The sequence below is a fragment of the Melampsora larici-populina genome (genome assembly GCF_000204055.1).
Source record: "Melampsora larici-populina 98AG31 unplaced genomic scaffold MELLAscaffold_16, whole genome shotgun sequence".
Lineage (NCBI taxonomy): Eukaryota > Fungi > Basidiomycota > Pucciniomycetes > Pucciniales > Melampsoraceae > Melampsora > Melampsora laricis-populina.
This window is the reverse complement of record NW_006768780.1, coordinates 386,169-404,357: the sequence shown is the minus strand read 5'-3', so window position 1 is coordinate 404,357 and position 18,189 is coordinate 386,169. Positions and strand designations below refer to the sequence as shown.

The 18,189-nt window shown below is 42.5% G+C and overlaps 4 protein-coding genes across 4 annotated transcripts; 2 read left to right on the top strand and 2 right to left on the bottom strand.

Moving 5' to 3' along the window:
- Positions 1–4,905: 4,905 nt before the first annotated feature.
- MELLADRAFT_62775 (uncharacterized protein) lies at positions 4,906–6,956 on the top strand (the record flags this gene model as incomplete). Its single annotated transcript, XM_007409614.1, has 8 exons — positions 4,906–5,085; positions 5,449–5,625; positions 5,710–5,773; positions 5,826–5,926; positions 5,983–6,190; positions 6,271–6,333; positions 6,395–6,619; positions 6,685–6,956. The coding sequence occupies 8 exons, from the start codon at positions 4,906–4,908 to the stop codon at positions 6,954–6,956; spliced, it is 1,290 nt and encodes a 429-aa protein (XP_007409676.1).
- Positions 6,957–10,220: 3,264 nt separating this feature from the next.
- MELLADRAFT_85933 (uncharacterized protein) lies at positions 10,221–11,921 on the bottom strand (the record flags this gene model as incomplete). Its single annotated transcript, XM_007409428.1, has 9 exons — positions 10,221–10,427; positions 10,524–10,547; positions 10,598–10,603; positions 10,687–10,963; positions 11,014–11,255; positions 11,337–11,353; positions 11,450–11,564; positions 11,669–11,737; positions 11,808–11,921. The coding sequence occupies 9 exons, from the start codon at positions 11,919–11,921 to the stop codon at positions 10,221–10,223; spliced, it is 1,071 nt and encodes a 356-aa protein (XP_007409490.1).
- Positions 11,922–13,828: 1,907 nt separating this feature from the next.
- On the bottom strand, positions 13,829–15,069 carry MELLADRAFT_85932 (uncharacterized protein; the record flags this gene model as incomplete). Its single annotated transcript, XM_007409427.1, has 8 exons — positions 13,829–13,832; positions 13,876–14,194; positions 14,261–14,287; positions 14,365–14,412; positions 14,476–14,565; positions 14,643–14,770; positions 14,849–14,898; positions 14,977–15,069. 8 exons carry the CDS (start codon positions 15,067–15,069, stop codon positions 13,829–13,831), a joined length of 759 nt encoding a protein of 252 aa, XP_007409489.1.
- Positions 15,070–15,653: 584 nt separating this feature from the next.
- MELLADRAFT_62772 (uncharacterized protein) lies at positions 15,654–17,874 on the top strand (the record flags this gene model as incomplete). Its single annotated transcript, XM_007409615.1, has 6 exons — positions 15,654–15,830; positions 15,904–16,218; positions 16,296–16,637; positions 16,728–16,880; positions 16,954–17,394; positions 17,422–17,874. The coding sequence occupies 6 exons, from the start codon at positions 15,654–15,656 to the stop codon at positions 17,872–17,874; spliced, it is 1,881 nt and encodes a 626-aa protein (XP_007409677.1).
- Between the last annotated feature and the right edge of the window lie 315 nt (positions 17,875–18,189).

The following is an 18,189-nucleotide window of genomic DNA, read 5'->3' as shown; positions in this document are numbered from 1 at the left end:
GAAATGAGAAGTGGTAAATTGGTTTGATCCCTTCTTGGAAATTATACAAGGTGTCAAAACATTGTTGGTGTTTTGAGAGGTACTGGTTGAGGTAAATGTGATTCAATCTTAGATGTCTAATAGTAGCACACTCATATTTCAGGAGTGGACTGAGCACTTTGAGGTGTTTTGTTGATGTGGGTTTGTGGTGTAGCCACTTGATGTCATAAGGCAAGATCGTGTTTTCATCCAGTTTTGACCACACTATAATAGTGGTAGGGAAGCCTGAAAGGGTTGGGGTGGAGTTAAAGATAATTGGCAAATCAGGCTTTGAAAAGTTATTAGCAATTTTGTCTACAATCTTGTTAGCTTTGATGTGGTAGGGACCTGGGAACCATTGTATTATGATTCTTGGTAATGGTGATCTAAAAATGCGAGAAGCTTGAAAGTCACTTCCATGTCTAAAAGAGAGGTGGTGTTGAGCGGGAAATTGCACAAGTCTTTTATGAACCACTGATAACAAGGATGATTGAAATCTTTCTTGTGTGTGTGATTGGTAATCTTGATGTGATTGTGATGCCAATGTGTATACCTCTGTACTTGGCTTGATATATCATGTGTAGGTGTACCTTACTTACTGTTATGAGCCTATTTGTGCTTATGCTACTATCTGAGTATGCTTGTACTGAGACACATTGTGTACTAGACTTTGCCCATCAGAGATTTTCCAATCTCTACATTGCAATCTTATTATAGTAGTTAGACATCCTTCACCTATAGACCCTTGATCACCCACGGTCTCACTCCTAACACTCACATACTGGGCTCTTGATTCATTGGTGTTTTGGCATCAAGCAGTTGCTGTGTTCTTACACTACACCAGATTATCAATATACTGTGTAGTCTAGGAAATTTCAATTGTGGAAAAGGGGGTGGTGCACCCTTATGCTAGACTTGGAAAATCTGAAGTGTAGAAGGTCTTCTTGGGCCTAATCTTGGGCTAGAGGAAGCCTATTACATTGTAATTATGGTCTCTTTTACTTTCAAGCCAGAGAAAGCCCTACAGATGAGCCCCACTTGGGATATTTTGCCTATTGATTGCTCATCTGAGTTGCAAGGCCCTTAACATAGTTCTTGAACAAAAGATTCTGTGATTGTTATCTTGAAAGTGTGGTCATCTTGACTTGAAACAGCTTCTCTCACATCCTCATTTGTGTTTGAGCTTCATCACAGCCTTGATTGCTGTTTCTGAGAAGATTTTTTCATGTTTCTAATGTTTTTTTAGCTTCAAAGGTGCACCCACACGCCCCCTGCTATCCAGGCGCGTCCCACAATGGATTCTGCGCCTGGGCGTGCCTCTCCCTGTCAAAAACATCCACCACCTGAGTGCCAGGGCCTTTGGATACATGGTCTCTAAACTTTTATAGGTTTCCTGCTGTGTATGGTGTGGTGAGCAGGACTTCTACTTAAGCAAAAAATCTAAAAATTATTCAGAAATTCATATTTTTGGTCAAAGTCAAAGTTATTATTGAAATTTTTATCCATCAAGGGTATCAAAGTTGATTTATAATCATCAATTTATTATCTTTTTAATCATATATTTATTACATCATTTGATAAGAACATTTAAGAGAAAAGAAAAATTCAAGTACATCTATAAAAATAGTATAAGAGTGAAAATTTGAAAATTTTAAAAGAATCAGTGAAAAGGGATTGGATGAAGAAGAGCATCTAGTTTGGGTCTTAAACAATGGAAAATGTTATGAAAAGAATGAAAGAAGGGAGATAACATTAGCAAAGTTGAAGGAAAATTCGAAAATATGGGTATGAAGAGTTGGAAAATTTAATTTATTATTATGAAAGTTATTGGTTCAGGAAGGTTTTACTATGAAAGAGAGGTACAACATTATTCATCAGCAACTTTGATCACGGAGATTGATAAGGGAGGTGTGAAACTATTCAAGAAAAGGGGTATTTCAAAAAAGGGTACTATGGTATTAATTCCTGTGTAGTGATGTCATTGAAAGATTGATTGCGCCAAGAGTTTCATCAGAATGATTTTAGAGCTATATGGGTGATTGGAATGACGTAGGGTGATCTTTTGATAGAAGAGAAATCATTATTAGACGTGAAAAAAGTCAAATTTCATCAAAAATGGAGGGTTTCAGTTAATTACATATGTTCAAACCTGTCAGAATTGGGTGTGTGATAGCTCATTCTACGCGGAATCATTAGTTTCATAATGTACAACCTTTAAATGATTAGTAACGGAGGAGTAGTGAAAACTTTATAAGGAACAAAGAAACTGGAGTGAATTTCAAATTTGGTGGTTACATACAACATTTACATGACAAAAGCTTATTTTCTCAATCTTTACAGCTCAATAACTTATTCATCACACATCAGAAATAGGTCATAAGGGGGTGATAAATGATCAGTATCACAAGGGCTATCAAATGAGCTATAGTAATCCAAAATTGAACACCTTTACAAAAAATTTGTAATTCCAAAAATGGATTTCAGCTATGAATATTAGGAAAAAATCACCTGTATTCATCATAAGAAGATCTGTTCATCATTTTAACATCAATTTATCAAATTCACGCCTTGGATCATTAAAAACAATAATATTCATGACATCATATGGTTACATTGGAGGATTTCTGTTGATTTTTGACGGTTTTTGAAGGTTTTTGGAGGTTGTTGACCATTATTGAGGATTGTTGGAGTGCTATATACTATTGTTAGGGAATTTACATGCCTTTGTTCCCCTTTTTACTCATCTTATACCTTTGTTAGAGTGTTTTTAATCATTATTAAATTACTTTAGCAGTACTAAGTTCACTAAATTGCCCCTTTAGATCAAAGGAGAGATTTCTTTACGTGTGATAAGACTACAAGTCTTCTTTGGAATAAGAATCTAATTGATTGTTGCTTTGCTAGTAATTAAAATTGTGTTTTGTTGTGCTCAGATTGGAATAACACTATAGCAGTGTTGAGGTTTCTTTATTTCTAAAACTCACGGGAATAATACTTGACTTAAGTATTGAAAACAATTTTTCTGGTGCCTTATCCCAAAGAATTCAGAAAAACCCCGTGTTGATTCTTTCAAAGAGGCAGTCTTAGGCAACTTCTACTAGTTAGTCATATTAGTAGATTATCCCTCTTTAAGCTCTGTAAAGCTCAACAAGAGCTTCAAGTTCTACAACAAGAGTATGTCTCTTAGAACACAATTAAAAAGGTGATCAATTTGAAGTAAAATGATAAGACTGTCATCCTACTTCAAGTGAAGCATTCAAAGGAGCTGGTACACCTCATTTTTTCTTTTTGACTTTCAACTGTATGAACCATTTCTCATGAAGTAGTTAGTTGCAAGGAGTGAATGGATGATGGAAGTAGAGAAGTTTAGTAAAGCTAAAATCTGAAGGACTGTGTGCATCTCACAATTGAGTAACTGATGATGATGATCTAAAGGATAAGTTGTTTCTGCATCAAAAATGAATTTATTGCACATTGTGTGATACAATAGTTCACCACCATTCCTAGGAACACAGGATTATGTATTGTTCATGGCCCCACAGCTTCTATGACAGGGCTGTTAGTGACTTTCCAGTTTAACTTGTATCACTCAAGCATTCAAGATTCCTCAATTGATTGGTAATTAAAGAATTGAATGACAATAATCAACAATTTTTCTCATCTCAATCAAATCACCCAATAACCTTTACATTAAATCAGGCAAAACTCACACCATTAAAAAGACAGAACCCATGATATTTTAGGCAAATATCAATCATGTTTCTGATCCATTGACCATTAATCCATCCCATCTATGTTTTTGAATGTTTTACAATTCGTTGAAACTGAAATTTTAGACTCCTCTGGACCTGGTGAGAGTGAATTGGTATTGCCGCATTGGAACCACACAGTCCTCACAGTTACATGGAAATGTAATTCATAGTTCAACTGTTGCGGGCATGCCCGCATCTTTGCTAGTTTAGAACAAGGTCTGATATTTCAAAAGAAAGACAACAAAATCCTTGGGAACAGCATTTGGCTTGTTGACCATTAAACCTGTCGAGCTCCAGCTCTCGGCTCCTTCCAAATCCTTCTTTGTGGTTGGATCCCGGATGCTGAGCTTTTGCTCTAACAGTGACCACCATCAGTCAGCGATAAATTAAAGAGGAGCGTCCTCCTTGTGGCTTCGTGGGCGTGTCCATGAACTACCGTATCGCTTGTTATGTACATACGTGTAGTACGTGTTTTGGCTGATTTGTGGATCGAGCTTTCTTGGTCCACTATTCCAGGAGGGCATCTTTCAAGCCCTGCAAACATGCGTGATCAATTTCTGTGACCTTTATCCGCACTTGATGAGGATGAGTAAATCGAGCGACTCGCTTAGTATCAGCCAGCCCCTTTTCGGTCAAGGCATCAATATCCATTGGCCACAGGTCACCGATCGAGAGTCGGGGTATATCCTAATCTACAGCTGTACATCAAGTAGTTGGGCAACCAATGGCTAGTCTGATGTACATGATCGATACCCGCGCTGGATACACAATCCGCGGATGCAGTCTCATGTCTTCTTAGTCTGGCGCTTCGTTGCTGGCTACCTATTCTCATATAAATGCGCAGGCATTCTTTCAGCTTGTTGGTGTCGGTAACACGCAGAGGAAGCAGTCATCCACAAGATCATCCTCTTATATCGCACCTCGATAGCGGCCTAGACTAAGCTACTTGCAAGGCAAAGAACCAGTGAATCGGGGTAACTTGATGTTTAATGAGATAGGAATCCCATTACCGTGCTTGAATCAGTCCGTGGTTTTTTTGGCGACTCTCAAGTCGGTTTACGGCTTAATCCGTTTCCTTACGTTCGATAGTGATAGGGCAGCAGGTGAACCGAGATCATCCCACGACGCGAAACACATGGCTTTAGACGACCAACAGAGTTCGACCGTCGAATTTAGGAAGACAAAAGTGCAAAGTTGCTCCCGAAAGTCAGCATCCATAGTCTTCCAAGTCACACATCCTGTACCACTCGTGAAGGCTGGATGGGATCGATGGGCATACCTCGGAGCAATGTTCGTACTGGAAACAATCATCTGGGTAAGTAATGATCAGAAAGGTGTTCGGAACATAAAAGGCAGAGGCTTATTGATATTGTTTGCTTGGTGCTATCAGGGCTTTGCAAGCTCTTATGGAGTCCTCCTGGATTATTATCTTCATTCCGATTTCGCCAAAGAGCCCAGAGCCAATTTTCTTCTCCCTCTGGTAGGGACTATCAACACAGGCCTGATGGCACTTCTAAGTGCGCCGAACTAAGCAAAGCAATGTTGCTCTGATCACTGATTAATTCGCTCATATTCAAGTTCCATTGGTTTCAGTCATCTTAAATCGCTATCCAAGTATCAAATCCAAAACAATGTTTCTTGGCTTGATCATCACATCACTAAGTTTGCTCCTCTCTAGCTTCTCAAAACACGTGAGCTTGAGATCGGGTTGTTCAACATCAATCCACAAACAACGGGTGCTGACATCGTGTTCCTCTACGCGTACCACTCACGCTTTCCTGTTCAGAGCATTCACGTCCTGTTGACAATGGGAGTTGGCTACGGAACAGGAGGTGTTTTGGTTTATTACCCAGCGGTACGTACAGAATGGCAGTAGAATCAGTGTCTCACATAACCGCCTTCTCAAATGAGTGCACCGTTTTTATCCTATATCTGCCAGTTAACCTACCTCCCGGAATGGTTTCCTGATCGGCCAGGACTTGCCAATGGCATAGTTTTTTCAGGTATGCAAAGGGCTTCTTGCTTCATGTCCTTGAGATAATACAAATGAAATAGCTCTGGGTAGCTTAGGCAACGGACTGGGGGGACTCGTATTCCCCTACATCATCGAGGTACTACTAGTCAAGTGTGGCGTGAAAGCGATGCTGAGGTACCTAGTAAGTTGCACACGTTTTTTCTTCTCCGTTCTCTTTGAAACTGACGCACACTTCAGACCTTGATTGTCACGATATCCATTGGAACGTCTTTATACTTCATACGCTCCGCTAAAGAAGCCTCCGATGTTGAGAAACTGGAAGGAGAGACGATTTTCAAAACATTAGGAGATCCTCGTGCCCTCAAAGCAGGTGCTTTGTGGGTGTACCTTTTAGCAAACATACTCGAGACTTTGTCATATTTTATTCCTTGCCTTTATCTTCCCAGTGAGTCTCTGAATTACATTCAATAATGCACATAAACTCAAACACATGATATGCTTAACTCAAGCCGTGAACTCTTCTAGATTATGCTCACTCGCAGGGACTTCCAGCATTATCGGGGACCACGCTTCTGGCTGCCATAAATAGTGAGTGCCATGGCTGAGTACCCAGAGAGCTGCCACAATCATTGAAACTTTTTTCTGATAGTTGCAAATATAGTCTCCCGGATTATCTTTGGCCCGTTATCGGACCATTTTTCCACTCACTTAATCGGCGGTACCACCAGCCTTGTCGCGGCAGCTTCCGTAGTCGGCTTCTGGGGACTCTTGATCAACGCCGGCCTACCCGGTTTAATTGCCTTTTCAATCATTTTTGGGGTTACCTCAGGAGCTTGGACGAGCCTTTTCTTTTCAGTGATCAAAGAGTGGAAAGGTGAGATAAATTTTCATGTGCATCTCCTATCATAGATACTGATTGCATTTACTTGAAACCTGCAGTCGATGAACGAACGACATTGACGATATATAGCTTCTTCGCTTTGACTAGAGGTCTAGCTAACATCATCGCGGGCCCCATCTCGTCTGCACTATTGCGAAGCACCACTCCCCATGCGTCAAGTCGGGGGTTCTCGAGTGATTATTCGAGAGCGATAATTTTCTGCGCAGCTACAATGCTATCAGCTGCGGTCATCGAAGCAGGCCTATACATTCAGCAGCTCTGTCACCAGAAACGACAAAAGGCTTTTGAAAATTCAGCTCCTTTCGAGTGAATTGCCAGGCGTGCGTTGAGAAGTCAAATAGATGTGGGATAAAAGACTGTATAATTATCATGACGATATGAAGAATTACCATACATTTCTCAAAAGATGGGTCCATGTTAGAAGAAGTGGATACATTGCGTCCATAGTTGTAGCATAGACTCCAAGTGATTATAGTGTAAAAAGGCCTTGAAACGTGCTGTCTCCGAAAAGAATATCAACATTCCTGTTATGAAGCCGGGAGTTGCTCAGAATTATGGGGAGTTATTATTGAGCCAAGTTGGAAAGTGGCCCCCAATCATAGATTTTGAGATAATAAATCCTTGTCATTTCATTTCCCTTTTAAACTCATGACATTGCTCTTCATTTCTCTTATGACGTGTATCATGTCGTTTCCTTCTTCATTTAATTTGTATGCACCACGGTTGTATGATCATTAGAAACAATAAGACTGAATGTTTCTCTCTACAATTGTAGCTCTCTTTCTCATTCATTCTTACCTGTTGTCTTTTGTGCCACAAGATACTGCTTCTTTTCAGCACACTTGTGTTCTCTACTGTCTTACTGAGAACTCTTCACATACTTCCAAAGACTTGACCTTCTATAATAGATCCTCATCCTTCAGTTTGAATCTTGAAGTATTGGTCTAGTTCTGGCGGCATACTCAGGACAACTCACACTGCCAACATAGATGCCTTGGGTTGCGGAATCCGAGGCATCATCGGAGGTAAATCCTTGGACAGAACCTGTCCAAGGTTTTTTTCCAAGGTAATCTTCTGCGCTGAGAATTGCCTCGGAAAACCCTGGACAGAAGCTGTCCAAGGTTTGGAATCCAATGATACCTCGGATTTTTCAATCCGAGGTGAATATGTTGGCGGTGTCAGCACCTTGTCCAAGATCCCTGATCAGCAGGCTCCAAGGCACACCACTGAGGATCAGCTGAGCACCTCAGATGAAGTGAGCAGATGAGCCAGCCCTCCCTCAAGCTTCTTTGCTAAGGAGTGAAGCCTGAGGAATGCCTAGTTCATCTTCTCAGGTCCTGTTTTGCTCAACTCCCGCTGTACATTGCTGGAGAGTGAATCATTTTCATCAGTCTCTCAGATGAGTACTCAGAATCAGTTCATGAGTCACTGCATACTCAGAACAGCTCAGTACCTTGTCCAAAACCCCGGATCAGCAGGCTCCAAGGCATGCTGCTGAGGATCAGCTGAGTAGCTGAGATGAAGTGAGCAGGTGGGCCAGCCCTCCCTTGGGCTTCTTTACTGAGGAATGATGCCTGAGGAAGGCCTAGTTAAACCACTCAGGTCCTGTTCAACATGCAATCAGCTGACAAGCAGCACTGCCAACATAGATGCCTTGGGTTGAGAAATCCAAGGCATTATTGGAGGCAAATCCTTGGACACACCTTGTCCAAGGTTTCTATCCAAGGTATTCTTTTGCACTGAGAATTACCTCGGATCAATACCTTGGTTTGAAAAATCCAAGGTGAATATGTTGGCAGTGCAGGAAGAAAACAGGAAGAAAAGGGAAAGAACTTGGAAGGAAAATTCTCATATGCACAATACAAACATGTATTTTAGCTCACAAGAGAGCAGGAGCACACAAGGGGTACAGATGCAAGCCTGTCCAAGACAACTTCTGGTACAGCAGTCAAATATGGGGTGAGTACATGAGTTAAATTGGTAAAAAATAATCCAGTTGCTAAAATTTTAGCTCCAAGGTGTCCATGTTGTGTTTTGAGAATTATCCTTTTGACTTTTCTTAGTTTTGACTATTTGTTTTCTAATGTGTGCCTACAAAATAATAGCATAAACTGATGATTTGTCCTTAATTACTCACAACCCTGTTTTACAATGCACTAGACCTAACCATGAGATGTATGGCTAGCTTCAGTATATCAATCTTGTCTCAAGAAAAATCTTCGGTGTTTTCTTCTTCTTTCATCTATCAACTTTTTCTTCTACACCTCCTAATCATTCCAAATCTCTATACAGACTCTCTTTGATCATTGTAGGTTATTTTACTGATCACGGTTGTCTGATTGGTCAGGGATCTAAGTTTCCTATAGTTAGTCAAGGGTTTACTTTCATTGATGATATATGACTAACTCCAAGACAGCTCATGATAGAATGCAGCAAAATGGTGGTGGTATATTCACAAGGCTCATACATAAAGGGTACTCAAAGCAAGTTTGTGGTGCTACATATGTGGCACCACATACTTTCAAATTTTGTTTTTGAACGGCAAAATAACCTAAACTGACATTTTTACTCACACAATTTGCCAAATATAAGTCAATATGTGCTATTCTTTAACTCGTTATGGTATTTTCCAGGTCAAAAATGAAATCTGAAAAGTATGTGGTGCCACATATGTAGCACCACATACTCACTTTGAGTACCCTTATACATAACAGTCTTCTCTATTTACATGTCGAATCTTCACATCATTGTCTTAAATAAATAAAAGCATATAGCATCAAGCTGCAATGATAATTGAACACAAGGAGAACACAGGTGGTTCATTGACCAATATCCACCATAGGTGGGTTGTCTGGAGACCCTCAAGACTCCGATAAGCAGTTCTGAGGATAATGTGAAATACATCTGCAATGCACCGTTCCCTAAATTGGACGGAATTTGATCGACACACCCAGAATTTTTGCGTTTGTCGGCCATTTGTGATGATGGCACTCGAGATAGGTCCAGGAGGTTATCATATGCGTGGCACTTTGGCGACATCCCGGCAAGCTGATAAAATCCCATCCTTCTTGACACGTTTTCGCATGTCTAAGCAGCATTTATATGTTCATCACAGAGAATAACAAAGTTTTCACCATCAATCTCTTTACATGACTTGAAATTCATTTTGAGAATCATCATAGTGAACAGTAACACATTGTCGACAGACCTTCTGGTTCAAGATCACATACGGCCAGACTCACGATGCACTCCGCATTTGCATCAGCTGGTAATATACTGTCAGTCCAGGATGTTCAAGTCAATTCAAATATATCAAACGATCAGCCCAAACGGTACAAACGAACAAAGCCTAGAAGTATGGCGATGGATGAACTGAAAAATGACTAATTCACCTATTTTGATACGGATCATATGCATAAGTAAGGTATTTTTGTTGACACTTCCAAGAATGGTTCACGACGTATTCGGTGGTGATGTTGTATTTTGCTGACACAAGATATGCCCACGGGAATTCAGTTACGAGGTCACCCTTATCTGATCGCACAATGTTCATCATGCTGTCGAAAGATCGAGTTTAACTTTTAGTTCGGAGAAAATCACATTTGTTTCGCTGCAGTAGATCACAATCTGAATCATACGCACATTCCATCAGGATCGCAGTATGATAAGACATGATCACCTTCATTGGATCCATTGGGTCCTCCTTTGGTACAAGGATCCTAGCAGCGAATTCGGAATTGAAATTTATCTTAGTACGGTGGTTCCACTTTGCCATTTCAGGCTACAAGGTATCAAAACCCTAAACATATGAATCCGCATGGAATTTGCAGGATGTGAAAATACTTTTAAGCGTCCTTATGTTATCATTGGAACTTACACTTCCACGGACAATGAAGAATTTCTTCCGATGACGCCCAATTCCGAAAGAATTTGTAGAAGTCAGTAACAGACCTCTATCTCAAAAACTTGACCCGCGTGAATTGAGTCATAGTTTCGGGGACAGTAAGATATTAGAATAGCGTGGTTTAAGAGGGGCTAACCTTTGCCTTCCAGATCGCTGCGAGCAAACGAACTCCAGCAACGTGAGATATAGCAGCCTGAAGGTCGCCCTCTGCCAACTCATCGGCCGAGAAGTGATTATTGAGAAAGATACCATCCTTCAGAGCTCCATACAGTCCATCTGTTGAACTGATTCCTTGACGTAGTGCTGACGCTGTTCCGTTGGAGATGGTCCCCTGTGTGGAAGCTTGGGCTTTTGACAGAAGGTAGCTGATGTCGGTGGTCTTATTTTGAGATCGGGCGCCGTCAGTATCATCTCTTGGCAGTGCGGTGGAAGTGATAGGATTAAGAAGTAATGCAATGTTAACTTTTTTCTCACCTTTGAAAATTCGTCTGAGGGTAGATTTGCATAGATGTTGTGGTATGTCCACGCCATACCACAAATAAGGCCTGTTCCACCCTGTACAAAAGGCCATATCTTTGCACCAAAGAACGCAAGCCCTTCTGGGTATAAGAAACCCGGTATAGCTCCGCAAAGACCAGCTACCAGCCCGAGAAGGGTCGATTCGATAGCAAGACTGTCGGATTCATGGGGAACAATATCGCTAACCTAATTAATTGAGGAGTTATAGCTAAATTAATAGAGAGCATCATCGAAGAAAGACGTAGAATGTAAAACCAAGACACTTACAATGGAAGTAACTAGTCCTAAAGTATGGGGGAAATATCAAGTCAATCATCACACAACCTCAGGATGTGAATGCAAGGGGTACGAAGATGAACATATCGATAGCTGGATATTACCCTGAAGGATAGATATAGCATAACCAGTTGCATCATACATCATGTTAGAAAATTGATTCCAGTTCTGAACGGCAACAAGTATGTACCAATCTGGAGCACGAACAGGCATGCAGATCTATCAATCAAATCACCAAAGAAGGCATCAACACTGATCGGTCTTGAGTAAAAATTGCGCATCAACGGAGACGGAGACGAACGGGGGTTCGACAAAAGACTCACCTGGTTTGCGTTGCACGTCTTTCCTATTCCGCACACAAAATTTGTCGCCCCGACCTTCTCGGCGTATTCCTGTTTAGCCAAAAAAAAATCGCTTGATGAATAGAGTAGAATTCCTGATCTTGAGCGATGAGATCATTACCTCCAATGTCAGATTATTTCCGGATGGATATGTCCTCAGGTATTCGTCAAGTCCCAGTTGCTCCCATAGATCAGGTGTAAGCGGAAGCTTTGCACATGGGTCTTGAAGTGTCATATTATTCTTGCCAGATTGGTGAAGCGGTGTAGATGAATTCTGAGCATCTGGTGCCACAGCGGCAGCAGATGTGCGGATAGGTGAGTCACTTAGACTGACGTGAATTCCATGCAGAATGATGAGCCAGTAGCTGAGGTGGTAGTGACTCTCGATCCAAAACAACATACTATGACTATGAGCTTAGATGTAAAAGAAGATGCATCAGTTTTGCTGGTAGATGGCGTCTTTCTAATGAGTGTCTGGCTGGCTTGCAGAGGAGTATGATATAACTTCCGGATTATATAAGGTTTAAGCTAGTCGACTATCGTTCTGTACCGAGTGTGGGGTGGATATATAAAAGCGTGAATACTCAAGGAACAGCCCGGAGGCGAGCTGACTGCGTCTTGCAGGCAATCAGCTGAGGCATGCATAAAGCTGCGAGAACAGGTTTGTTTTGTGTGAGCGAGGAGCTGAAGCAAAATGCTCTTGTTCTGACAGATACAGTCGGGGATTCAGTTTTTTTTACCGCAGAGGTCAGTTATGTCTCACACCGCAGGGTGTCAAACGGTATACGGTCAACCTTCAGTTAGTCCCTGAAACCTATCAGTTTTTCTACTGACTGGCAATCGCCAGGAAGCGTGCGTGGGGTAGGAAGTAAGAAGCGGTTGTGCTTCGTCGAGAGTAGGATGAATCCCGGACTTCAACTTTTCTGAAGCCTCGTGCAAACACGATGATGTTTTGTGGAGTGTGAATTAAAGCAGAGTTGGGTTGGAACTGTTCCGTGCAGGTATTGATAAGTATCATCATACTTATCGAGTTTGCCTGTCTGCCGTATCATCCCGTTATGGTAGGGGAAAAGCCTGGAAATGCCACATTCGGCTTCAAGGTGCTTTGAGTTTGAGTCTTGAGACGACGTTCAACGAGCTTCATGATATCGATTGTCAGATAAAGTTGACCATTTTTTTTAAAAAAAAATGGCCATTGTATGCGCTGTTTATCTATACCCGGGACCGACTCCTTTACGCATACCGGGTATGGCTGATACAAATCCAGACTCGTGAGAGATCGAGGATGAAAGATGATAGATCATGAATAAATCATTTTACAAGCTTTTTTCGTATAAGAAAGCCCTGTCCGTCATCAAATGCCATCCCAAAGACATCATACATACATACATCCTTGCTCAGACTAGATGGCCGACTTACAAGGCAAACCAAGCTCATCATCCTCAACTCGCATAGAGAGTATGATGCAGTAAATCAGAAAAGCACTTGGAAAAATTGTGCAAATCGCTACCGAGACTTATAGCAACCCCGACGAGTGCACAGAGGGTTTACAAAAAAAATCTGCTCTTAGCGACCTAATATGCGCCGCGTCCAAGGAATTGCTCAGAATGTGATCCATCTCTAAGCACAAAGATGTTCACCTTCGAGGGTAGTGACAATAATTAGATATCCATATACCCTCATCATTAGTGTTGAAGATGACAACAACGACATTCAGTAATAATTTCATGGACCACATGCATGTATCAAATGAACAAACAATAAAAAAAATTGGACGAGGCTGCGCGAAAAAGAAGGGTTTTACATGCTATAAAAGAGCCCGACGACGTGAGTGCAGAACGATTCCTGGATGTTGAAAATACAATCAAAATAACACTTGCGCCAAGTTGAAAGGCGATATGATGTAGAAAAGTAGGTGAATCAGGATAAGGTAAATGGCATGATCAGTATAACAAGAAAAATGGTTGCAAATCCAATATTGAGATTTTGGAATGCTGAAAGCTTAGATGAACATGAAGTGAATGACTGAGATCTGTCTGTATCGGGATTGCTACAAAGATAAGGAGCCGGAGCGAGTTTAAGTGACGTTGGGGGGTTACTTGTGATCGGTAAGGTAATTTGAGCACTAGAAAGACGAAAGATTTAGCTTGTGAGGGTAGATAATATGACTAATGCGTAGCAAGACGAACCGAATGCCATATTTGATGTCTGTCGAAATCATGCCAGCTTGCGCTTGCCACACCTCTGATTGAGCTTTGAAGATTGGATCATTAGAGTTTGAGACTACACCGCCTGATCGCATGTGGTCCAGTAAATCAACCATATTGTAGGTTTCCAAACTCTGTTGAAGAGAAAACGTACCAAATGATGTCTGATAGTCTGACTGGTTGAGAACCTGGGAATTGATGCGGTCGGGAAAAAATATCTGACCAACTGAGGCGACTGCCCAGCTTGCGTCCGAGTCGAGGGTACGGTTAAGATTGTGCTCAAACCAATCGGTGCGAATGACTTGGATGTTGAGATACAGATCGAGTTGACATCCACATTCAGTTTGAAAGCAGATTCAAGACTTACGGGCATTTACATGTGGCGGTCTTCCCCCTGTTCGTCAATGAATTGATGTGGGTATTAGCGGATTGTGTGATGTGGATGAGAAAACACTTGTCGATGATCCTTACCCTGCGAGCCAGGAAAAATGGTGACAAAACTAGCCACACCCTCTGGATCTAGATAGAGAAGAACCTTTCAGACACTCTTGGAATTCACAGGTATTAATGGAAATAACAAACTTGTTTCGATCGCTCCTCTTCGAGAAGAGGAGTTTCTACAATCTTGGGGATCAGCTTTTTCCTCAGGATAGACTCCATGGGGGTCTGGACCTGATATTTTATCCTTCAATGACCTTTCGAATCACAAGCAAGGAGTCACCATGGTTCAAGCCCTGCAAAAAACTCACTCCAAATCTCGACTAAAGCGTTTTCGAGAGGTGCACAGGACACCGAGTCCAGTAATGTGATCGCCAGCTCTAACCTGACTCCGCTTTCTTTTGGATCTTCGATCAAATTGGAACGAATGTATATGTTTCTAAAGCCATTGAAGTTATTATCAGCGTTTTTTATATTATGGGAATGCGACTTCAAAGCTGAGAAATTCTGACTGAACTTGAGATAATCATCACCTTGAATGATTTGTGGTGTAATCGTCCATCCGGGCTACGAGATCAGTAGCGCAATTTAGCGTCAATGAATTTTACATCTCCTCAGAGAGAGAAGTCAAGCATAAAGACTGACTCGATAGTCCGTGTTCAATCTCGGATCGATCGGCGCAATTGCGCGTATGGTCGCAGTGCAAACAAAACCTACTGCAAGACGCAAAACTCTCATAGCTTCATGCTTTGATAAGACAGGATAGTTTTCAGGCGGGAACGATTGGCTTCGAGAAGCGAATATCTAAATACGACGAGCAGCTTGACAAGATAGAATGATAAGTTGCAACGGTAGATGATTGCTACTGCTTACAAAACGTCTCCGAGAGATACATTCGATATATGCGCAAGGATCAAACGCGTCGGGGCGAAGATTTGGTTTCAACCCTTGAGCCCTGGGGAGCATCGGACTTTCGGATTCCTTCTGATAATTATCACATGATAATTATCATGTGATAATACAGCCCCCTCTATAGACATCGCTGGGTATAGGCATACCCGTTTACCCAGTGTCCCGAACGGATACCTGCTGCGCACAGGGCCTTCACGCCCCGTGTGCCTCCAGTCTTGCACCTCTCCCAAACCATAGCTGTGACAGCCACACGGTTTTTTTTTGCACTTTCGCCAACTTCGTCACCTCGACTTTTTTCATAGATGAAACACGAAAAAAAAATTCAATCGCCAGTATATCTTTGCTATAAAAATGTCACCATCACCATCATACGCCAGGCATCCTTATTCAGGACTCCCATCCACTCCAACATGCCGGACAGCCCCTACATCGGCAAAACATATCGACGAGTGCCACCGCACGACAATCTACCTCTACCCAGCCCGGGCCTTGGAGTGCAGGTCGGTCTGTCGTGTCCAAGCTGTCCACCTTCAAACAATCGGTCGCTAGTGTATTTTTTTGGTGGCGAGGACTACATCAAAGTCAAGGTAAGACCATATTCCCTTCTTCACTATATTTTTTACGCAATGCTGATGATTAAGTTCTGACTTGGCTTATCAGTGTGAAACAGTGCCAAAGCATTACTACCGAACTTTTAAGCTCAATCAGCTCAATCACGAGCTTGCGTTGATCAACGCTGGTCACAAATACCCCATCCCCTTCGACGCTTCCGCTCATGGCCCCCCCGTGAACCTTCAGGGCGCTGTTGTGCCTGCGAAGCCCAGCAAAAAGACCAATGCAGCAACAACCTCAACTACAACGCATCCCAAACGTGGTCCCCCCTCTATCGAATGTGCTCGCTCAGCCGAAGGGCCAACCTCAGGGAAACATAAAAAATGGGGACATATTGGATGTACATTACAGTATTGCAAATCGGTGAGTTGTTATTCTTTTCAATTGTTAGATTATCCAATCTAACAATACTTCTGTTCTTGTCTTCACCCTCTTGCCAGTGCTGTGTTGCGTATGGCACACCTGGAAGCTGCTATGTCCATCGACCAAAACCCGCCACCACTACTGCCGCACTTGCCGGCCAAGCTACTACCCCCCCCGCTCGCAATCATCTTGCCCATCCTGCCGAATTGCCTACGACTGCACCTGCACACCATCATATGTCCCCTCCTGCCGAATTACCTAATGCAAAGCGACCCCGGCTGATCCCCCAGTGCTCTCAAAGCATCCACCGCGTAGGAACCATCCTCGATGATGACGGTTCCTTGGTGCTCCGTAGAGCTCGACAGTCCCAAGCAGACGCTTTGATGCGGGCATCAAAACCTTCAGCCAACGAACATAAGGTGATAAGCCTTCATCTAGTTACAAACGTACGATGTATTCAAATTCCCTTTCAAATTTTCTTGATGGGCTGATGTGGACTTTATTTTCAGGAACCACGTACGCCCGTTATCTCGCACATATTTCCAACTTGGCCACTCGCCACTTTGGATGAATGTCCATCACTTCTACGCCAGGCCAAAGAGGCTGCTGGTGCACTGTGGGATGGCAGCCTGCTCATCTGGGACGAAGAGATCAAAAATTGGGTATGTAGGGTGATCTAGTATATGGTTGTAAGCGCACACTAACTTCACACTTATTCTCTAAATCCTCCTGTAGCGCGAGGTTCCAGTGACACTGGAACATAGATACATCCAAACGTGTCGAAACCTAGTTATCTGTGTCCCCAGCCAACGTGTGGCCCTCACTCAAGAGCTTCAGGACGTGTTAGAAGGACTTGGTATGGGGAAACCGGTTGTACCTAAATATCCAAAGGTATCAAGTGGTACAACTGCAACCATTGTCAAAAAAGAATCAAACATTAATCAAGCCTTGGCCTATCAAACATCGTCGCAAAACATTTATGGGTCTTACTTGGACCCGATATGTTTTCTTTCGGATTCGGACTCGGACTTGGACTTAAACTCCAACTCACACTCAGAAACCCCACCGAATCGGCTGTCCCCACAGCCATCCTCATCATCAGCAGGTCAACAACAAGGCCACCCTTCCACCCCTGAAAGCGAAATCATCTCACCTTTAGCTAGTGATGAACAAGAGGTATGCGAACACCTAATTCTACATCAGCTTTGTCATATTGACCGACATCACACCTGTTTTGGCCAGATTGATGTAAAGCCCCCCTTAAATAACAACATTGAAGGGGGACCAGTATCGACCACATTATTACGAGAGTGGCCAGGGGAGGATGTATTGTTTTCTTCTGTTCTTGATTGGTACCAGTCCGCCCCCCGTCGTGGCACTCGAATCCCCCAGTGGATCGTTTTTTTTGGAAATACACACGAGTTGGAAGTGCCCACAGCTTACCACTATTTCGCCTGGGTCAAAAAAACCGGATACGACCGAATGATGAATTGGCTTAAGAGCTGGCCAGATGTTGGTGAGATCAACCAGCATAATGTCACTGTCAGTCGAGCGCGGCGAAATTTTCAGGCCGAGTTCAATGAAGTCTGTCGGCTAAAGGCACCCGTAGTCTCTGCAGCGCGCAAGCGTGGCATAAAGGGTCCTCGTGGCAAGTGATTCAAAAGCAATTCCACACCTCGCCTACCCAAAAACTCACAGGAAATTCTGAAACGCCAAAAACCTCAGCTCACACTTTTTCCTTTGGCCTATTGTCTAATCAGTGCAAGTTGGTTTTTACAAAACCATTCCAGCACGCAACGACTGCCATGGCCAACAGAAGGGTTTCAGTTGGGTATCCCAATCTCGGAATATTCCTGATATTCATGACTGCAACCGTTGTTACTGCCTTGTTACGTGTCTTTGTGAGGGTGCAACATAATGTTTTTTCCCTTTGTGATCAACTAACAAAGTTTTTTGGCTTGGCCTGTTTGT